This window comes from Tremella mesenterica, assembly GCF_000271645.1.
Source record: "Tremella mesenterica DSM 1558 unplaced genomic scaffold TREMEscaffold_5, whole genome shotgun sequence".
NCBI lineage: Eukaryota > Fungi > Basidiomycota > Tremellomycetes > Tremellales > Tremellaceae > Tremella > Tremella mesenterica.
In genome coordinates, this window is record NW_006711229.1 from 1,018,403 (window position 1) to 1,037,978 (window position 19,576).

General features: G+C 46.6%; 6 protein-coding genes across 6 annotated transcripts; 1 reads left to right on the plus strand and 5 right to left on the minus strand.

Moving 5' to 3' along the window:
* Nucleotides 1–1,395: 1,395 nt before the first annotated feature.
* On the minus strand, nucleotides 1,396–2,418 carry TREMEDRAFT_62393 (uncharacterized protein; the record flags this gene model as incomplete). Its single annotated transcript, XM_007004634.1, has 2 exons — nucleotides 1,396–1,402; nucleotides 1,529–2,418. The coding sequence occupies 2 exons, from the start codon at nucleotides 2,416–2,418 to the stop codon at nucleotides 1,396–1,398; spliced, it is 897 nt and encodes a 298-aa protein (XP_007004696.1).
* Nucleotides 2,419–3,306: 888 nt separating this feature from the next.
* TREMEDRAFT_62394 (uncharacterized protein) lies at nucleotides 3,307–3,885 on the minus strand (the record flags this gene model as incomplete). Its single annotated transcript, XM_007004635.1, has 1 exon — nucleotides 3,307–3,885. The coding sequence occupies one exon, from the start codon at nucleotides 3,883–3,885 to the stop codon at nucleotides 3,307–3,309; it is 579 nt and encodes a 192-aa protein (XP_007004697.1).
* Nucleotides 3,886–4,565: 680 nt separating this feature from the next.
* On the minus strand, nucleotides 4,566–5,229 carry TREMEDRAFT_62395 (uncharacterized protein; the record flags this gene model as incomplete). Its single annotated transcript, XM_007004636.1, has 2 exons — nucleotides 4,566–5,059; nucleotides 5,196–5,229. The coding sequence occupies 2 exons, from the start codon at nucleotides 5,227–5,229 to the stop codon at nucleotides 4,566–4,568; spliced, it is 528 nt and encodes a 175-aa protein (XP_007004698.1).
* Nucleotides 5,230–6,104: 875 nt separating this feature from the next.
* On the minus strand, nucleotides 6,105–11,601 carry TREMEDRAFT_39110 (uncharacterized protein). The gene is made up of 6 exons (XM_007004444.1): nucleotides 10,733–11,601; nucleotides 9,435–10,684; nucleotides 7,939–9,389; nucleotides 7,610–7,772; nucleotides 6,751–7,544; nucleotides 6,105–6,479 (listed from the first exon to the last, which is right to left on the minus strand). The coding sequence occupies exons 1-6, from the start codon at nucleotides 11,494–11,496 to the stop codon at nucleotides 6,315–6,317; spliced, it is 4,587 nt and encodes a 1,528-aa protein (XP_007004506.1). The 5' UTR covers nucleotides 11,497–11,601; the 3' UTR covers nucleotides 6,105–6,314.
* Nucleotides 11,602–12,591: 990 nt separating this feature from the next.
* On the plus strand, nucleotides 12,592–16,004 carry TREMEDRAFT_68742 (uncharacterized protein; the record flags this gene model as incomplete). The annotated part of the gene is made up of 14 exons (XM_007004733.1): nucleotides 12,592–12,631; nucleotides 12,726–12,742; nucleotides 12,791–12,819; nucleotides 12,863–12,942; nucleotides 12,982–13,095; nucleotides 13,166–13,316; nucleotides 13,543–13,700; nucleotides 13,896–13,963; nucleotides 14,008–14,176; nucleotides 14,484–14,656; nucleotides 14,967–15,131; nucleotides 15,467–15,537; nucleotides 15,595–15,651; nucleotides 15,893–16,004. 14 exons carry the CDS (start codon nucleotides 12,592–12,594, stop codon nucleotides 16,002–16,004), a joined length of 1,404 nt encoding a protein of 467 aa, XP_007004795.1.
* A 191-nt stretch (nucleotides 16,005–16,195) lies between these two features.
* On the minus strand, nucleotides 16,196–18,403 carry TREMEDRAFT_68743 (uncharacterized protein; the record flags this gene model as incomplete). The annotated part of the gene is made up of 9 exons (XM_007004734.1): nucleotides 16,196–16,315; nucleotides 16,442–16,954; nucleotides 17,089–17,196; nucleotides 17,302–17,379; nucleotides 17,430–17,495; nucleotides 17,784–17,921; nucleotides 17,993–18,039; nucleotides 18,267–18,331; nucleotides 18,369–18,403. The coding sequence occupies 9 exons, from the start codon at nucleotides 18,401–18,403 to the stop codon at nucleotides 16,196–16,198; spliced, it is 1,170 nt and encodes a 389-aa protein (XP_007004796.1).
* Between the last annotated feature and the right edge of the window lie 1,173 nt (nucleotides 18,404–19,576).

A 19,576-nucleotide genomic window follows, 5' to 3' on the forward strand; every position in this document is an offset into this window, starting at 1 on the left:
TCACGAAGGCTTTAGGCGGACCAGTACATTCGGTGAATATGTCAGCGATACGGGTAGAACCACCGAAGAAGAAAAACATTGGTTCAGTATACGTGACATTAGATGATGATGAAATCATCGATTACGATTATTCAGATTTCGAGGACCTAGGAGATCTATCAGGTGGTACAGAGAACGAAGTGGTACCAGAGACAGAGTCGGTACCAGAGAGAGAAGTGTGGGTGGAAGGAACTTCAGAGAAACCCACCGAAGGTACCACCGAAGGAAAAGTTCTCGTGAGCCAAAATGTAAAATTTTCAGGTGTACCTAAGAATGTGAGTAATTCTAAGATAGGTCAGAAGCCACCGGTAGAACCTAGAGTCATTAGAGAGTTAAGAGAGAGAAATAAGGAAAAGAAGAAAAAGATAAGAGAGAGAAAAGATGGGAGGATACATGACACTAATTGTCATCGATCTGGTATCCCAACAAATTCTCCACATGCTGACAGGCCCTTTCGAGATCGTAAAGAATGTCGAAGAAAGGTGCAGATGCACCTTGACCAGCGTTCGAGAGAGAGACAAGCAACCTTCGGAGGAAACGGATCTGTCGACAGGCCGCCTCCAAGGTACGGACCGAGATATCCGACAGTTCAGCTGGTCAGAGATAATTTTCATGATAAAGTGACTAATGAGCGTACCATGAGCCTCACCAGGCCTCAGGAGAGGAACCAAGGGATCGATACCATCGGGAAGTGGCGAAGACATAATGAAATTGTTAATGAAAATAAAAGTTTCTCGGTGGGTAGCGGTTCTACGAAATATCGTCAGCCAGGACCACGAAGGAAATTCATCGATTCTCGGGAGTCTACTAGCAAACCTGAAGTTTTAAGAAGTAGACAGGATAGAGGGAAGCTCAGACAGTCAGAAACGAGTGATAAAAGTGGAGAAAGACGAAAGGTGGACATACCGATAATTGGAGATAAAAGTGATGAAGTAAAAGGAATGATAGAGAAGAGTCAGTCGTCAGTAGTGAGTGGTAACCACGTGTCAGAGCGGAGCCCCGCAGGGGGCCCCACCGAAATTCATTTCACGATTTCACCTACCACTACTACCACACACATAACACTCAATATCTCATCGTTATTACCTTCTACATCATCACAAACCTCGCCGTCGCCATCGATAAATCGTCCGGGACTACTGCAGAGTCGTGCATTGTCCCGTGGGGGAGTGTTAGCCGATAGAATCGGGCCAGGACGGCCGAACCGCCGTTAGATAATTACCCCTTCCGTCGAATATTTCTCCGTTCAACTTATCCTCTGAACTTTATTCGATCGTCTCTGGTTTTATGCGTGTGAGTGGAATGTGATAAGTATAGAGACATGTAGAATTGATGCATGCTCTTTTTCCCTCTGTATTACCATCTAATTATCAGCAAACAGTTTGTCATTGTTATATGATTTGATCAGACATCGTCATTGCTCATGCATCTTCAATGATTATATACAACTGGGAACACGGGCTTCAAATTTGGTCACCATCCTACTCACTTGGGCTGCTTGGATCTGGGGCGGACATTCCTGCCCTGTGTCCCAAGTGTGCCATCATCCTCCTGGTCGGATGTACTCAAGCTCCGCTTCCTCTGCCTTGGGCTTTTGGGAAGGGCCGTGGATGGCGGCCGTAGAGTGGTCATTGTAGTTGTGGTCGTTGAGGTTGGTGCACGCAGCTCCTTTGTTGCATTTACAACATGCTCGTCCACTAAATCAAGTCTCCGATCTGTGGGCCTTGGGCTAGGAGGGAGGAACGATGGCGGTGCTGGCATTATTGGGAGTGAATCGGAGATCATCACTGGCGGAGGGGAGGGTAGTAGTGACGCCGAATTCTCTGGTTTCTTTGCTTCAAACATTGTGTGATCGGTGTTGTCTGTTGAACCGTCCGCTGGCGCGGGAGGGCCAGTCCAACCCGTGCTTGGTGAGTATATGGTCTCAAAATCGTCATCTGTACACAATGCCTCTAGTGGGAGGTCCGAGGGTGGAAGCCGCGGTGATCTTCTTGAGACGGGAAATTCAAGTGGAATTTCAAGTTTGGCAAGGCTGTGGTTGTCTTCAGTCCTGAAGTTAAGTGATTCTTGTGTGTAAGAGCCATCACGAACTGAATGAGCATCCGTGATTGGGTTTTGCATGAGCCAGGCAGCCAACTCTACCACTGTTCCATCTGCAAGCTCAATGGTCTTGTTTTTCAAGTCCATTGAGTTCATTGATTCCCTCAACCTCGATGTGATCCGCGGGCGAAATTCTTCTAACCTACCCATCACGTCATCCTCAGACTCCCAAGGACGTTCCAAAATCTGATGTACAGATTCTGAGTCTCCAGTCTTTGTATTGTCATCAAAGGGTATTGCAAGATCGAGAGATAAAACAGGGGGGGGAAATTCATCCATCAGGAAGGAATGTGGAGGACGGCTTGGTCAATGACTAAGAATTAGATATTTTCAAGAAACAACTCAGAGTTCACAGAGAATCGAAGAGGTTATGTAGGTCAACAAATTTCTTGAGACTGGGTATTTATAGTCTCCTGTGCCAACTAGGAGTCTGACTGGACATCAAATCATAACTCCACATTGTCATCGCCGAGATGTGGTTGAAGGGAAAGGCGAGAAACTTTACTCTCAATTTCCTCCCTTCCCACTTCCTCCCTTCTTCCCCTTTCCCCCTCGGGTTTCCCCCATCACTCTTCCTCTACCTTCCCTCTTCCCCCTCCATCATCCCCGCACAGCCCCATTAGCCTGAAGAAAGGTAAAAATCACACACATTGGAGGTATTCTCTGAGTTGAAGAGATGAAATACCCTTTTCAATATTTTCCCACGCTTCTCACATCCCCTCTATTGACTTTACCTTTCGAGCGCCTTCTGAATACGTGCGAGTGTGAGAAGAGCTATAGAGGATAGTACATGACGTAAACCTACGTCATCGGATCACACTGCCTCGCCAAGTTTGCCAGCGATTCAGTAGCCAGCGGATTATGGTAAAAGGCAGGCGGAAGGACGTGGATCTGATGGTGACAAGTGGAAAGTCACCAGGAATGATGATCAGTGCCTGTTCCTCTGACTAGCATCAAGGCACTAGGTTTCCGGAAAATCAGGATCATTTTCAAGGTCTCGGAGAAAGAATTCGAAGGCAGGTGAGATGTGATCCGGGTCCGGTCAGCGTATATATGCGGCTCCGCTCATACTCTCTCATGCATAATCTTCTCTTAGTGGTATGGAGGAGCACCGGAACGACTGAGGGAAACAGCAATCGCTACTCCCCTGGTCTCAATGGTATTCAATCAAGCTTGACTTTGACTGCCTGTTGCTGCACTATCTGAATTGAGAGCAGAACGACTCGATGTACTTGCTCCCAGAATCCCTTGGGACCTCTCCCTTGGAAGATTCAGGTGCGTCCAAAGGATATCGGCCTTCAAGGAGTCCACGCCTCGGTTGTCCCAAGTCTGAAATCCCGCCTCTGGAGATGAACTGATGGCTTGTTCAAGCATGCCCTTCGGCGACCCAGTTGGAGGTAATGAAGGGTGACGCTGGGCATGAACATGGCTGATGAATTGCGCCAGAGTCATCTCTACTCCACCCACCCACACAGTGCCAGTTGTCGGCTCATATCGGTTTCCCGGATCGCTCTCACTGAGAGTGACTCCTGGTGGAAGACTCCCTTGGGCTTCTTCAAAGCTCATGACCAACTTGTTGTTATCATCCTGGTTAGGACAAGGCAAGGCATTCGAGGCGATTGTCTGCGGATTCCACAAGAAATCCGAGGCTCGGCGTACACCCAGTTCTAAAGTGCTCTGTTTTCTTCCATGTGAATTGGTGCTATTGCGGTCATGACGGGCCTCGTTAGACGGAAGCCCTGACATATGGTCTGGTAAGTGAGGACAATTTGATAATACCAAACCCATGGATAGATTACCCCATATATGTATGTATGTACTGTATGTCCCTCTTATGACGTAGCGTCAACCAGGAAGGCCTCACTCTTCCCACGATCCCACGGCCCAAGTTTGCATATGACGCGTTTGAAGTATTCCTACACAGTACCTAGTACCGCCCACTAGAAGTCCAAGGTACCTGGCCTACGACGCCAAAGGGGGTACGTGACGTCAATGAAGAAGCCGAGTGGTCCGCGCGTTAAGGACGGACCACCTCATCACCGCATCCTCCCTTCAGCGACGCTACGTCACTACCCTCCTCAAACATGATCTCTCCCATGTCCGAGCTTGATAGCATATGGGAGTGCAGTAGCCACAATATCCGCCCATGATGACTTGCCATTCTCAGATAAAATGTCCAGAGTCGCTCTGCGTCACAGTAGAGTACACTACCATGGGATATGGGCAGTCGACTGATGATGACACCCGGGGGGTTCGGGACCAAATCACCTGCAGGCACGCGGCACGCCAGGTCCATGAATGATCGATTCTGTTTCCATGGTAACGACGAAACACTTTTCGGCAGTGATTTCATGCATCCTCTATCCCCTCCGTCCCCCGACACTGTACGTAGCTTGTTCGAGTCCCTGATCAGAAGACACCCCTCTCTACGCAATACCGTAATCCTGGGCGAAACATCTCACCACGTTGGAGCACTGAAGAGCTTGGGTCTCTTTGTCACGCCTGTCACCAAGAAGCGCGGTCGATCTGAGCAGACGAGCTAAGTTCAAACTGGCTCTCACGATGGTGGAGTATTTATCTTCCCAGGAAATTATATCTTCCTCGTCCTGACTTTCACCGTAATCCCCTTGTTGGAAGTCTTCCTCCTCGGCTCCATCCTGGTGATCCGAGTGACTAGACGTATCACCACCCCAAGCACTTTCAGTATCAGATTCCATCTCGATTCGCTCATCTTCGTCAGCTTCATCCCTCAATACTGCCGACTGGTGAGTATTTAGTTCGATGGCCCGACGGCATATCCGAGCTGCCTCAAGACCTGTTGGCCAGGTGGTACGCAAGGAAACAGAATCCTTTACGGCGTGGCAAATCTCTGAAGAAATCTGTTGGTTTGCCCGGAATAATGCCCCGTCCAATTCAGCCCCTAAAAGTGTCAGCATGTTTGGGTATACCCTTTGATGGAGGAGCTGCTCCAATTTTTGGCCTTGCGCCCCTGACTCTGTAACTTAGCAACGAACCCACGATCCAGGAGACAGAGATCCAAGCTCTGAAGGACCTACCAAGTTGGCTTAGGGTGTTCATAACTTCGGACATGTCAAATCACAAGATCACACGTTCCTCCCGTTTCTTACATCTTACACTTTATATCATTTCTCGACCAATAAATCGAGTATCCGTCTATCAATTTCAACTTCAGTCACCAAGCTCCATTAATGCTTTTTGACAAGCGGTCAGAGCTCTGGAGCGAGCCCAGCACCCTTCCCCTGGCCCCTGGCCCCTGGATTGAAGTTTTGTGTCCCAGTTGACAATCATGGATGGAGAGTGGATGGACCATGGGAAGGACGATAGCTGCTCCCCATTCTGGTCCACCAATGTGAGCCAAGAAGCCAAGATCCGTAGACGATTCAGCTTCTGTGCGTGTTCGACGTGGGTGGAGTATTAGGTGAAAGGTTCGTCTTTTTCCCAAGTGAACTTTCCTTCTTCTTCTCCTTCTTGTCTTTCTCTCTACCTCCTTTTTCCCATGACCTTCTCTACTAAGCGAGTCAATATACGTAGAAGGAAATTCCAAGATCCGGTGCGGATTTCTTGGCGGATGACAAGATGCAGGTTTCGCACACTAGGTAGAAATGCAAATTATCGTGTGAACGTTTCTCAGGAGAGTTTCGCTCATTTTCTAGGCGCTTCTACCCTATTTCCCACGCTCAAATCAATCCTGATACTTCACACAACTACCAGAAAGAAGACCACGAGGATATGGAGGTCTTTGAGCTGATGGATGTAGTTGAAGGAGAGGGCAAAGGGAGAGAATAACACTTCCTTCTACTTATGGTAGGTGACTCTTTGGGGAAGGACGTGGTGCAGGTGAAAAAACTATAAGAAGTGGGTAAGCGTCGCAACAGTTGTTCGATTACGCATCATGTCATCTCCAATTTCTAGCCCCACTGTTTGCTGATAATTAGATGGTAATACAGAGGGAAAAAGAGCATGCATCAATTCTACATGTCTCTATACTTATCACATTCCACTCACACGCATAAAACCAGAGACGATCGAATAAAGTTCAGAGGATAAGTTGAACGGAGAAATATTCGACGGAAGGGGTAATTATCTAACGGCGGTTCGGCCGTCCTGGCCCGATTCTATCGGCTAACACAAACACCCAAAGGATCACGTATACTCTATTCCCACTCACCCGTCCTCATCAACTGTGCGAACACCCCACCCTTCCTGGACAATTCTTCAAAAGTCCCTTGTTCTACCACTCTGCCTTCTCCAAGACAGATAATCTTATCACATCTCTTCATCGCCTCGAGACTATGAGTGATAAAGATAGTTGTTCGAGTCTGCCTTTATCAATATTCCCCTCTCTGCTTTCAAACGTCTTCCCGGATTCTTTTTGATCTTCCCTCTCATCTCTCCGATCTTCATCGTTCAGGGTATGTTAGGATCATCGAGGCTGCCTCACTTGTCGAGTATCTCACTCGTGACTGGATCGTTCACCAAATTTAGGTATCCGAGTTCGAATCAGTGCCGAGAGTGGGACAAGAATGAACGATCATGGCGGAGTGAGAGGTGAGAGAGGGTTGTAGTGAACAAGGATGAAGCACGACTCACATCTTTGATCCTAACGATAGTATCCAATATAGCTCTTTGATTCTCCACATCCAAAGCCGAAGTACATTCATCCAATATCAAAACATTAGACCTTCTCACTAAAGCTCTAGCAATTTGTAACCTCTGAGCCTGTCCACCAGAAATCAAACTTGCGTTTTCTCCTAAATGAGTATCATAACCATCCGGTAAAGATTGAATGAAATCATGTATATTAGCCGCTTGTGCAGCTCTATGTATCTCACCCAATGGTACATCCGAACCATAAGCGATATTCTCCGATATTGTAGCGTCGAACAAATTTGCTGATTGAGAAACAACTGCAATATGATTTCTCAACCATTTAACATCTGCTTGAGAAAGATCGAATCTATCCATTTTTATTCCACCTGATGTTGGTTCGTATAATCTTTGAAGAAGAGAAGCGATTGTCGATTTACCACAACCGGAAGGACCGACAATAGCTATACATTCTCCTGGAGATAAAGAGAATGTGAGATCTTGTAGAACGAGAACGTCGGGACGAGTAGGATAAGAGAAAGAAACATGTGAGAATGTAACGTTTCCACTTATTGGATAACGTAAGGTTCCAGATGATTCAGAAACAGTTGTTGAAAGTTTGAGAAATCGATGAAAGTCTGATGCTGCAACTTTGGCTTTTGACATGGTTGGAATGAAATCTAACATTTGAGAACCGAATGTGAGTGAGAATAGAACTAAGTTGTAGACTTGAAGCATTATGACGTAGTTGAAATGACCATTCAACATGAGTTTAGCACCGGCCCAATTGAGGAGTGCTAAGGTGTTAGCTAAACACCGATCTGAGAGAGATGGATAGTTGCAAAGTGGATGAGATACTTACCTTGACAGAATAGAATCATTCCACCTGTAGCACCTGTTCCGATGGCTACGAGCCAAGCATCATGACGACCTCCGCGACGGGCTGTAGCGGAGTCGATCTCGAATTTCTCTCTGAACACGCCTTCAAGAGTCATAGACCTGATCCCTCGGATATTGGCAATACTCTAAAGATATCAGCTGGCGATCTAAGACTGATGTTGATAGAGCTGAAACAGAAAGTGGTAGATAAACTAAAGGGCAAAACCCAGTAAGGACAGGGCCAATATCTCGACTTCTGCTCCGGAGAATTGGATGGATGTTTGTATTCAATATTCGAAGCTCTCAACTCACCTCGTAAAACACCTTGGCAACAGCTTCTCTCCTCGCTTTACTCCTCACTTCTGCGTTCCTGATCAAACTCTCATTCCCCACAATAACAGCGACGAACACCGGTGCCAAAGCGACACCTATCAAAGTTAACCTCCATTGCACTACCAAAGCCCAAATCACCCCAACGGATATCATGACCACCGCCACTAGAAATCTGCCCATGACAGAGCTCACTAATCCCTTGATGTCATCTGTATCTTTCATTATACTCTGTACCAAAACCGCTGGGGAATTCTCTGATCTATCAAACCACGCTTTATCCTGTTGAAGCACTCCATCATAAGCTGTTTTCCTCAGTTCTGTGGCCCAATGACCGGACACAGCGTACAGACAGTACTCCTCGAAGAAAATCGCGATTGCCTGAGCGGCAGCGAGACCTAAGACGATCAAAGCGTATTTGGTCAATGCGAACGAAGAATCGCCAACACCTGCGAATTGCATCAACTTCGAAAGATATGAAGCCCATAATGGAGTGGTGACACCGTGTGCGATGGCCGATAGTAGCCCAAGTAACAGTAGAGGTTTCCGAGGGATAGTGAAGTAATATCGATATAGTACTATGAAGATGCTAGGAATGGATTTGGGTTTGATGTTTGATATTTCTTCAGAGGGATGGGTGATCACTTCGAAGGAAGAACTTTTCAATTCGTCTTCCAGATTCTGAGAAAGGGTTCGGGATTTAAAGTCGTACGGGACAAGGGATACTCGAGCTTTTTCAATCTGAATCGGAGGCTGTAAAAAGCCATCCGAATTGCTGAGCCGATGAATAGTGGATGGGTCACTAGGGAAGAGTTGTCGAGATACACGAGTACTGATGACACTCGAACGACTGCCCGCCCGCGATAGACTATGTCGACTTCCTCTAATGTCTAGTTCTTGAGGTGACCAGCTGAGTCGTTTTTGTGCAGAACTCAACGGTCGGACTGATAAATGTCGGGAATCTCGTTTGGTAGGATCGATACTTGAACTTCTCAGTCCTTTGGAGTAATCATCGAGGATCCCAAGATACATGGCACTTCCAGGTCGAAGCCCAGGACCAAAGCTTGGGGTACGAGGACGAGAAAATCTTTGATCTCTAACGGGAATTTCGTCATCATCCTCGAGGACTTCTTCAATCATTGAGCCGTCCACATATTCTTCGAATTTCTCCGGGACAGGATCTGAAGCCTGCTCAGCAGCCATAGACGCAAAGATTCCTAGAGGCTGGCCATGGAGAGGAGTCTTCCGTGAAAGATCAACTCGGAACCCTTGTTCTGCAACGATACCATCTTGCATGACGTAGACAAAGTCATCTGGTCGTATCTGTGAGAGATCATGGGTGATGACGACTGTGGTTCTATTCTTTCGCCATCGTTGAAGGCTGTCAAAGACCAAAACTCGGGAAGTTGCATCTAGAGCAGAAGTCGCTTCATCTGATTGAACGTCAGTTCAGTGTTTACAACTTCTGGCAAACTCACCTAGAATGAGAATGGTCGGATCCCGTATCTTGGCTCTTGCAATTGCCAATCGTTGTTTCTGACCTCCACTCAATTGTGATCCTCCAGTACCCAAGTTAGTCTCATAACCCTCCGGCAACGATGCAATGAAATCATGTATCATAGCCATCTTGCAAGCCTCCACGACTTCTTGCCGACTGACGTCCTGAGGTCTCCTCACAACGCTAGTCTTCGGATCTGGACCTGATCCAGCTACTCCCATGGCTACATTATCGTGTATGCTAAGGTCGAACAGAATACAGCCTTGTTGAACAGCAGCGATGTTCTCTTTGGTGAACCCTTCATCAAGGTATCGAAAATCCTGATCGTCCAGTGTGATTTCACCTCCGGAAGGTTGATAAAGTCGCAATAACAGTTGAGCGATCGTCGACTTACCTGATCCCGATCCTCCGACGATGAACGTGGTCTCACCTGGCGGGACGAACAATGTAACGTCCCTCAAAACTGGATTATCGGGTCTTGAAGGGTATGCGAAGGAAACATGACGAAAGTTGAATTCACCTCTACATCGTGGAGGTCGGATTCTGCGTAAGCTCGTCTGTCGTATCTTTTTGTGCATAGACCCTCGTTGAATGGGGAAAGTCGGTGATGTAGGTGAGGAAAGGGTGGATGTTGGTCGACTTGGAGAATCCTGAATCACGGTCAAAAGGGAGGCCATAGAATTTTTACCCCTGGTAATGTACGTGAGTTGAGGCACGACGTTTTGTAGATAACCAGCTCCGATGAGACAAGCCCAAAAGACGGTCATAACGTCCCCATTTGACACTTTATGTTCTTGCACAAGCTTTGCTCCATACCAAAAGCCTACCACAAAGGTGCTAAGTGACAAAAATCCGGTGGCTGAGAACATGAAACCCCATACGACAGCCAGACGGACCATACTGGTATTGGCTCGGTCAGCTATTTTGTTAAATCTGGCTGACTCGTGTCCTTGCGCATTGTGAGCTTTGACAGTAGCGATAGCATTGGTGGCTCTTTCGATATTGGTAGATGCTTCGGCTGTCGCGCGCCGTTCTCCAGCTAATACGGGGCCGACAACGGTTTGAACGATGATCTGGACGAGGACCAGGAGAGGGATGGTTGACAGCGTGACAAGGGTCAGGACTGGGGATTTTATCATGGCGAGTATGAAACAGAGAACGAAGACGGCCAAATTGGTCCATACAAGACCCATGGCCTGGGAGGTGGCAATGCGGACATCGTCCGTCTCTCTAAGTCGTGTCAGCGGAGGATCTAATGACAGAGTGAAGCGAACTCACTTGGTAAATTTGGACATCATCCCACCTGCACCGATGGTCTCTCCATTTGCAGCTGTTTCGGCAGTCTCATTTGTACCCATGCCAAGATCGAACCATTCCATACCCTTTCTCTGAACGCCGTCATACACGGCTCGTCGTAACCGCCCAACATGAGTTTCCCCATGTCGGACCCAGATAACCGTACGGAGATAATTCGTGATGACACCCACGATCCCGGCAACAGTCAACTTGATAGAGGTGTTGCTAACTCCGTGCAGCAATGCTGCGCGTTGAGCCGAAGTCCCACTTAAATCCAGGGGGTATGCTTCGAAAACGGCGAAAGCTTCTCCCACGACGAGTGACATGTATGGAGGCACCAGACCGGCAGCACACGCTATGATCAAGCCTGGAAAGAAGTTGATGATCCAGTCTCTGTGATCCGTAAGAGAGAAGAGAGTCACAAAAGTGGCTCTGACCGGAGTGGAAGGAGAAGATTTTGATGCACCAGACGGTGTGTCTGGGGGAATCATATCGGGATGTTGTTCGAGTATGGAGGCTTTTATGACAGGTCTGGGTGATGGAGGGTACAAAGATCTTCTAGCTTCGCTGATAGGTCGAGGAATGACTTCATGTAAATCGGCAGTATAACCGATGAGCTCTTCCTTTTCGTCTTGTAAAGGTGGTGAAAGGTTTGCGAACTTGTACCCAGGCATGGTCTTCTGCTTCCCACTAACTCCTCCACTTCCGTACCTCCCATGAGAGTATTCAAACGGATCTTCCAACATGACATCCACTTGTTCCTCCGTGATAGAGTACCTATCGTCGAATGGAGAGTCGATCAGAGCCTGAGGACGAGGACGTCGGGACAGTGGTGTGAGCTCGAGAGCTTCGTCACCTCGTGGGTAATGGGGAGGAGTAATATACGGGGAATGTTGGGTAGGGGGTGTATCGGGGATGGTGGTGTGGATAGCTTTATGAAGTGTAGAAGGCCTCGAGGCAGAGCGAGAGTGTGACGTCGTCTGCTTTTGCGGAGTGGAAGGTGTGTTCGTGCCGATCTGAGAAGTAGTAGTTGGGGTTGTGCTTCTTACAGTTGTCGGCGGAGTATATCTGGGAGCTGTCGTAGGAGAATGGGTGGACGGTGGTCGAGAGAGTGTTGGGGTGGGCAAGGAATCACTGTCAAGAGGAGATACATGTCGTTCGGATGAAGAGGGAACCGAAGATGAATGAGAAGAAGAAGCTTGAATGTTCATGTTGAAGCAAGGGTTTGATTGCATTCCTTTGACGATCAGATCAACATCAATTGGAAGGTCCTTCAACTCGTGTTGCTTCCTGGAATCTCGCTCTTATCGCTTTCACTGATTATTGAACAGCTTGGAAGGATGTGAGTGTGAGATGAAGCAGAGCAGAGTGATATGAGTAGTGATAAGAAAGATAACTTTTCTTTCAAAGATCTACATTCCACAACTAGTACTGCTTTCAAACCTCGAACATCCATCCGACCCCTGAACGTCAGTGTCTGGTTCCTGAACATTTGAGCCGACTTGTGTTTTGTACGGTCCAGCCTCGTGTGAGCAGTCTCCTATTGTGTTATTACCCATAGCGGGCGATGAGCCTTGTGTCATTGTCAATCAGACGAGGTGAACAAAAAGACAAAAAGGTTCTCGGTACCAGATTCAGGGACTCCGGAATCACCGGGTGGGTGTGTAAGTCACGTGACCTCCTTTCCTTAGCCACGTGGCAGAGCGAAGCTTTGGTTCGGCTGCTCGGGCCGAGACAGTTGCCGGTAACGGTGTTCTTGACATCAAGGACTCTCTGTTCAAGACGACGACAACGACGTTAACGGTACGACGAGTACTAGTAACGAAAAGATATTGCACATCATGAACTCGGGAGTGACTATTCAGGCGTTTACAGTTCACGGTGAGCTGACCCCTTCCCCCTTCCCCCTCTCTGTCCCTCGGTCCCCGTTTGCGCATCGGCCACCTGATCGATGAGTGGGAGCTGATTTGATCAGATGTTCGTTTCCCAACCGTGAGCAAAGTATCTTCGTGCTCAACACAGTTCAAGCTGATCGTACAGAATGTGACGGGAGATGGTACCGATGCAATGTAAGTTATATGATACCAAGTAGACTTCCAAGTTAACATGCAGGAATACCGAATGCGAATATTCAGCGGCCTATATAGAATTCACCACCTCTTCTTCTCTTCGAGGACAAGGAATGACCTTCAGTAAGCTGAGCTTCTCCCTCTGTTTCAGCTGACAAGTAGCCATTGGAAGGGGTAACGAAATTGTCTGTTACGCTATCGAACAGGTGGCAAAGCGAGTGGTGGGGATGGACATCGAGGGGATATTTGCCGATATGGGAACGTTTTGGAATTTCTGTCAGTGATCACAAATCTCTCTTCCCTCTCATGTATACCTGTTTTAGGATGTTCAGCGCTGATGTTTTAGTGGTCAGTGATCCTCAACATCGATGGCTAGGTCCGGAAAAGGGAGTGATACATCTCGCCACGGCTGCTATTTCCAATGCTATATGGGATATGTACGCCAAAGCGAGAGAAAAGCCGTTATGGAAGTTGATATGTGATTTTACCCCAGAAGAGTGAGTTTCACCACTCTTCCCCTTCCAACCTATTCATACATTCCATAATCCGTCGATGCCCTGCTTTCACCTCTTTATGAGTCAACCGACCCCGGGCGAGCCGATTCAACCAGGGGGGATCATCCAGGGATCCAATCTTTCTAAAAGAGCGAAGGATCTTGGTCCAGACAAGAAGATATGATGCGTGTCACGATTACGGCAAGTGTGGCCAACTAACCTGTGACAGATTCGTCAAATCAGTCTCGTGGAGATACATCACCGATGCTCTCACCCCTTCTGAAGCTCTGTCAATGCTGAAGGAGAAAGAATCGGGTAAGAAAGCTAGAGAACTTGATGTACTCGAACGTGGTTATCCGGCTTATACTACCAGTGTCGGGTGGTTAGGTGAGTTTTTCCTTCCTCTTGTACTTCTGTACTCCTCCAATTTCTCCAGTTCTTGTCTGTAGCACTGCTTGCATGAACTTCCATAGCTTCCTCTCTTTCCTCACACGTTTCGGAAACCTCTGAAGCTAGATTAGTCCCATGGAGTGCCAGGCGAGCGAGATGCGACTTAAGTTTCGGGCAAGAGCTGACTATAAGGATACTCAGACGAAAAAGTAGAACGTCTCACGAAAGAAGCCCTAGCTCAAGGGTTCAACCACTTTAAGGTAGGTTCCTCTTCCTCGTTCTCGCGCCATGGCTGATGCCCCAGCTCAAAGTCGGGTCAGACAGGGAAGACGATCTCCGACGTGGGATGTTGTTGAGGAGTATCATTGATGATCCTGCTAATATCCCCTCTGGAAGGGCGCCAGTGGACCCGAAGACTATAGAAGGAAAGAATGCCGGACCGACGGGCTGTGTTTTGATGGTTGATGCTAATCGTTCGTCGATTTCTGTATCATTCTTCGAAATCTTCACTTTTCCCCCGCTAGCAACCATTTTACATCTTTTGATACACATATGTGCTCGCTATTTTTCCTCTTCTCCTTTTTCACTTTGCTTACTACCTCACGGTATCTCTCTCTCTATGATCAATGCAATTGATCTCAACACCATCCTTCCTTCCTCCCAGCCGGTCACTCCTGATTGCTCAGAGTGCCATGTCTGGTGATTTCAACAGTGGGATACTCACGATGAATAAACTTGAGGCAAGACGGTGTATAGACGAAAATTACTGATCCAAAACAGAAGTATGGGACGTACCACAAGCTATAGATTATATGAGACATCTTCAACCTCTCAAACCATGGTTCATCGAGGAACCCACAGCTCCAGATGACGCAGTTGGACATTCCGTCATAAGAAAAGCTCTCCGACCATTAGGAATAGGAGTAGCTACCGGTGAACATGCTCATAATCGGGTGAGTCTGAGCGATCCATCTTCCTTTCTCATTCAAAGAGTCGGAGGGAAGAGGTAATGTATCTGTGTAAAAACACAAGGAATGAGATAGTGCAGACGTATAAGATCACAACGAAGCTAGTATAGATAAACAAGAAGTCAAGGATAGAGTTCGAATAATTAGTCAAGGAAGAATAGATAGTCAAGGAAAGGAAAAGATGTCAAGTGTAGATGATAAAGAAGTCGGAGAATGAGTGAATGTTGCTGTGTAGACGTGAACAAAGAGACAGAGAGTCAAGTGAAGGATTAAAATAATGAACTAACTTCAACAGATCATGTTCAAACAACTCCTTCAATTAAACGCTATAGACGTTTGTCAAATAGATTCATGTCGACTTGGAGGTGTAAACGAAGTTTTAGCTGTTTTATTATTATCTTCTAAATTTGATATACCTGTTTGTCCACATGCAGGAGGAGTAGGTTTATGTGAATATGTTGTGAGTTTATTTATTGTTTTCTATCTCTTATACAAAATCCTCACTTCTCCCCCCAAAAAAACCCCGGAAAGAACATAACATCAAGTGGAATCACCTAACATGTCGCTCTCATCTTCTCATCTTTCACATCGTATCTTCTCTTCCTCAACACCTCTCCCTTTCGAGTAGAGTAATGTCATATGGTACATAATGGATTTCGTCGGTAAATCCCCCCCTACAGCCTACATGTTGGTATCAGAGTCCTGCATCGTACCGATCTATGTATGTTAAGTGTGTCGTGTCAAAATATTGTAAAAGACTTATGAGTGAAAGTGGAAGAACGCTTATTTATTCAGATTCACCTAAGTTTGATAGATTATATTTCCGTTTCTGGTAAAATGGATAGAAACGTACTTGAATATGTAGAGTTAGTCGTTCCTCTTTTCGCTTCACTGCTTTGACAGGGAACTGATTAGGTTTTTAGTCATTTACATGAACATTTCAAATATCCAGTATCGATAAATTCAAATGGTAGATACAAGTCAGTTTAATTTTCTTTTACTTCACCCCTTCTCCATCATAGAAAACCGTCAATTGTATTCGACTTGTAATTTCACAGGTTGTATTTCAAAAATATCGTTCCGACTTGGAACCCTCAAACATCCAAGCTTTGTGGTCCGAAGTCACGGTGTTTCTGCGATTGGGCAGGATAACGTCGGGGGTCAGAAAGGAAGAAAAAAGGAGACGAGAAGCTATGAAGAATTGAAGCTGACTTGAAATAGCGTACCTACCGATCCTAAAGGTGGTTATTCGATAGAAATGTTTCCCCAATCTATGATGGATTACACCTTTCCTCATGGGACATACTGGGCTCAAGCTTTGAAAGGAGAATAAGTAGGTATGAAATAGTGGAACATAGTTCACGTGTATCAAGAAGTGATCTCGGAGTTATAAACATTCAAAATCGCGCAGGAAAATTAGTAGGATCAGTGGGTAAACATTACTCTATAAAAGAGACGAGGTTAGGTATTTTGGGGGATATATCATACAGGGGTATCATGAATCATTTCTCAAATATCTCCTTATCATCCACTTCCACTTCCAGGATTGTCCAACTGACCAGAGAAAATCAACTCGATAGCAGCTTCGACATTCCCACCTGTGCTCCGAAGTGCGCGGATATTCTTTTGAGCGTCCCATAATCCCTCTTCGTCAGCGATCTCACCTTGTCCACGGAAAGCGTCCACAGCGATCGGTCAACGAGATGCAGTATAAATCGAAAAAAGAATGCGTCGAGGAGTCAAGTGGGGTCAAGACGAGGTAACACTCACCATACCGTTCAACTGTCCCAATTGAGTAGCGTAGATCTCTTCAGGTGGTCTTGTATCCTGAGGAGCAGGGGGTACACCGCCAAACATGAATGGGTTCGGAGCTCCAGTTCCAGCTCCAGCACCTAACAACCCGGCCCAAGGATTCACTGCCCCTGCTGAAGGTTGTCCTGCCTGTCCTAGCGCACCACCACCAAATAGAGCTGCAAATGGGTTCGGTTGATTGGCACCTCCAGCTCCGGCCCCTGCTCCCAAACCTCCTAGTCCTCCTAATCCTCCAAGACCGCCCAGACCGCCTAATGCGGCGAAAGGATTTGCTGCTGCACCTGGAGCTGGTTGACCTGTTGTAGGTTGAGGAGCAAAAAGGTTTGGAAATTCGTCCGTGGGCGCATGGCCAGGTTGAGCGGCCGCTGGAGGTTGCTGAGGAGTTTGACCGAGCATTCCCCCTAGACCACCGAGACCACCAAGACCGGGCATTCCTCCGCCATTCTCCATAGCTGCGGACATTTGCATCATCTGGAAGTCAGTATCACCACGGACAGGATCTTCGACATCAGGTTGTGCAAACGAGAAAGTCAAGCGGAGTGTAGTCTGAAAGTCTGGATCAGGAGTGAAGCTGTGCGAGGAAGGAAAGAAGGACGGGGACTGACAGCGCGTAGGCTTTCGGGGTTAGACAACATCTCTCTGAAAAAAGGAGACTGCAGTGTAGCTCGTAATTGCGGTGCCATATGAGCCATCTCAGGATTGGCAGCTATCATCTAAACGTCAGCGCGATTCCTTATCATATGTATGTCTCTCAGCCGGTTCACAAGCGGATAGTCAAAGGTGATTGTTTGACGGTCAAAGGGAATAAAACCACATACTTGATCAACGACGCCAGGTTGTTGCAAACTTTCCGCCATATATCTCAGAAACTCAGGGTTGTTCATAAGTCCCGTCATCTGTCGTAAGCCGTCGACCGTACCCATCATCTCAAAAGAGGTGAACTTACGGCATTGGGATCATTGAGATTGTTAATGCCTTGCATCTCAGCAAAAGGGTTAAATCCACCTAAACCCTGTTTATAAGCTGACGTCTCACAACAATCCCTGGCCGATCCCACGACCATCTATTTCAAGGATGAGAGATGGACAGATCGTCGTGAATATTGGTAATCTTGCTGAGCCGGGCTCAAGTGGGTATTGCGTAGATGGGTTTGCAATGCCCAGACAGATCAAGTGGCGAGGAATGACATACGTGGTGGAATGACAGTTAAAATGAAGTATATCGTCACCCTGCAAGATAATTGAGATGGTGAGATGAATGAGAGTATGGAGAGGAAAAGTCTTCGATGAGAACAACTCACATGAGGAATATTAGCAACATTATCGATTGGATTATTTGCAGCTAAACCCGTTCCCATTTGAGGTAAGCGGGGAACTTGACTAGAAGAAGGTGGTTCTGGCGGTTTGTTGATTCTGAGAAGATGTAAAGTGTTTCCGGTCTTCAATTCTCAGCTTCTTTATCCTTCTTTTGATTCATCTATCTGTTCAAATGAGAAAAATCATGACTCACCGCCATTTTATAGGTCGTGAGAGGTTCTTCATCTTTCAGGATCTTGCCTTTTATGTAAGCTTTAGTTCTTTTCTCCTCGTCAATCACCATCTGGGGAGCATCCCAATGAAGACAAGCATCGCAAACGTCTCAGCTTTTCGAGAATGAAATGGGTGTACAGTTAAAACGGGGAGTGCGATATGAGGATGATTTGGTCTAGGAAGAGATAAACATCAACGTGGAGATTGAAATGTGAATTGATATAATCAGAGTGAACTGAAGAGGAGAGACTCACCAGAAAAGATGAGCTTTTGTTTATCCTTTGGTAAATCGCATTTCTCCGCAATGGCATCTTTCAATCTTCTACAGTCTTATCTGGTGAAATGGTGACGGTGACTTTTTGAGGTTTAACATTTGCGGGACATTTGACATTCCTATTTCCGATCACCCATACGTGCTCACGACCCACGGAAGAGAAGAAGATCAAACTGCCAGGTTAATCTCGGAAGTGGAAGATGTTTGTGAGGTAGGATCTGACATGTTGGATACAACGTAGAATGGATCGGAATTGAAGTGAGATGTAGTTTGTGGAAGAAGGGAAGGAGAGAGGTGGAGTAGTAGTGTGTGTGGGCGGGTGGGGGGGGGGGGGAGTGACCAAGAGACGATGACGAGTGGCGATCGGACGCACCAGCATCTTCCATCCCACTGTCCTCTGTCTTTCTTTCTTTTTACAGTAGACACTCTTTGGCGTCATACATGACTTCATGCATACTGTCAATGAGTGATACGAGTCTATCCATTATGCTACGAAGATCAGAGATTGATATATGCTTGAAGTTATGCATTGTGTCATGTTATGAAGTGAGGAAATGAACACTAAGAGTGATAGATATCCCCAAATACCGTCCGGATCCTCTGAGGACTCAAAACCACTTCTGATCCGTTACGTTGAGATAAGACTGTGGAAAAGTCATACGGTATGTATATCTATCCATGAGTGATTGAGGGGGTTTGACCTGTAAGACGAGATATGTAGATGGACGAGGTTTTTCTATGGTCTCAGCGTGTCACCCAATGTAGGATTCTCCCATTTACGATGTATCAATCGTTTGAAACATATAACCCTCCTTCCATCATTCCCATGAGTCATTTGGAGAGTACTCTACACTGACAACTGGTCTGGAAGATACGAGTGAATCTGAAAATGATACTACTGCTTGAAGACAGCGAAGAAAAAACCAGGGACACGAGAAGGAAGTTGGAGAGAAAACAATTAAAGAAACCCTGGTCCATAGCAAAGTGAGGAGAAATCATACGATGAACTCACTACTTCTCCCTAAAATCTGTCTGACCTCTACATCCTCTAATCTCAATTCTCTAGGTTGAGAAAACCTACTATTCCGAGGAAACATCAAATGACCAGCATGTTTCATCTTCAACAAAATCTCTTTTCTTCCTCCAGGATAAGTCCGACGGATCTGAGTGAGTCGAACGATTATACGTGTAGGTCCGAGGAGGAAAGCGAAAGAAAGGAGAAAAGGTGTTGTTCTGAGTCCATAGATGAATGAGGATTTTATGTAGGTTGTTACTTTGGAGTAGAATGAT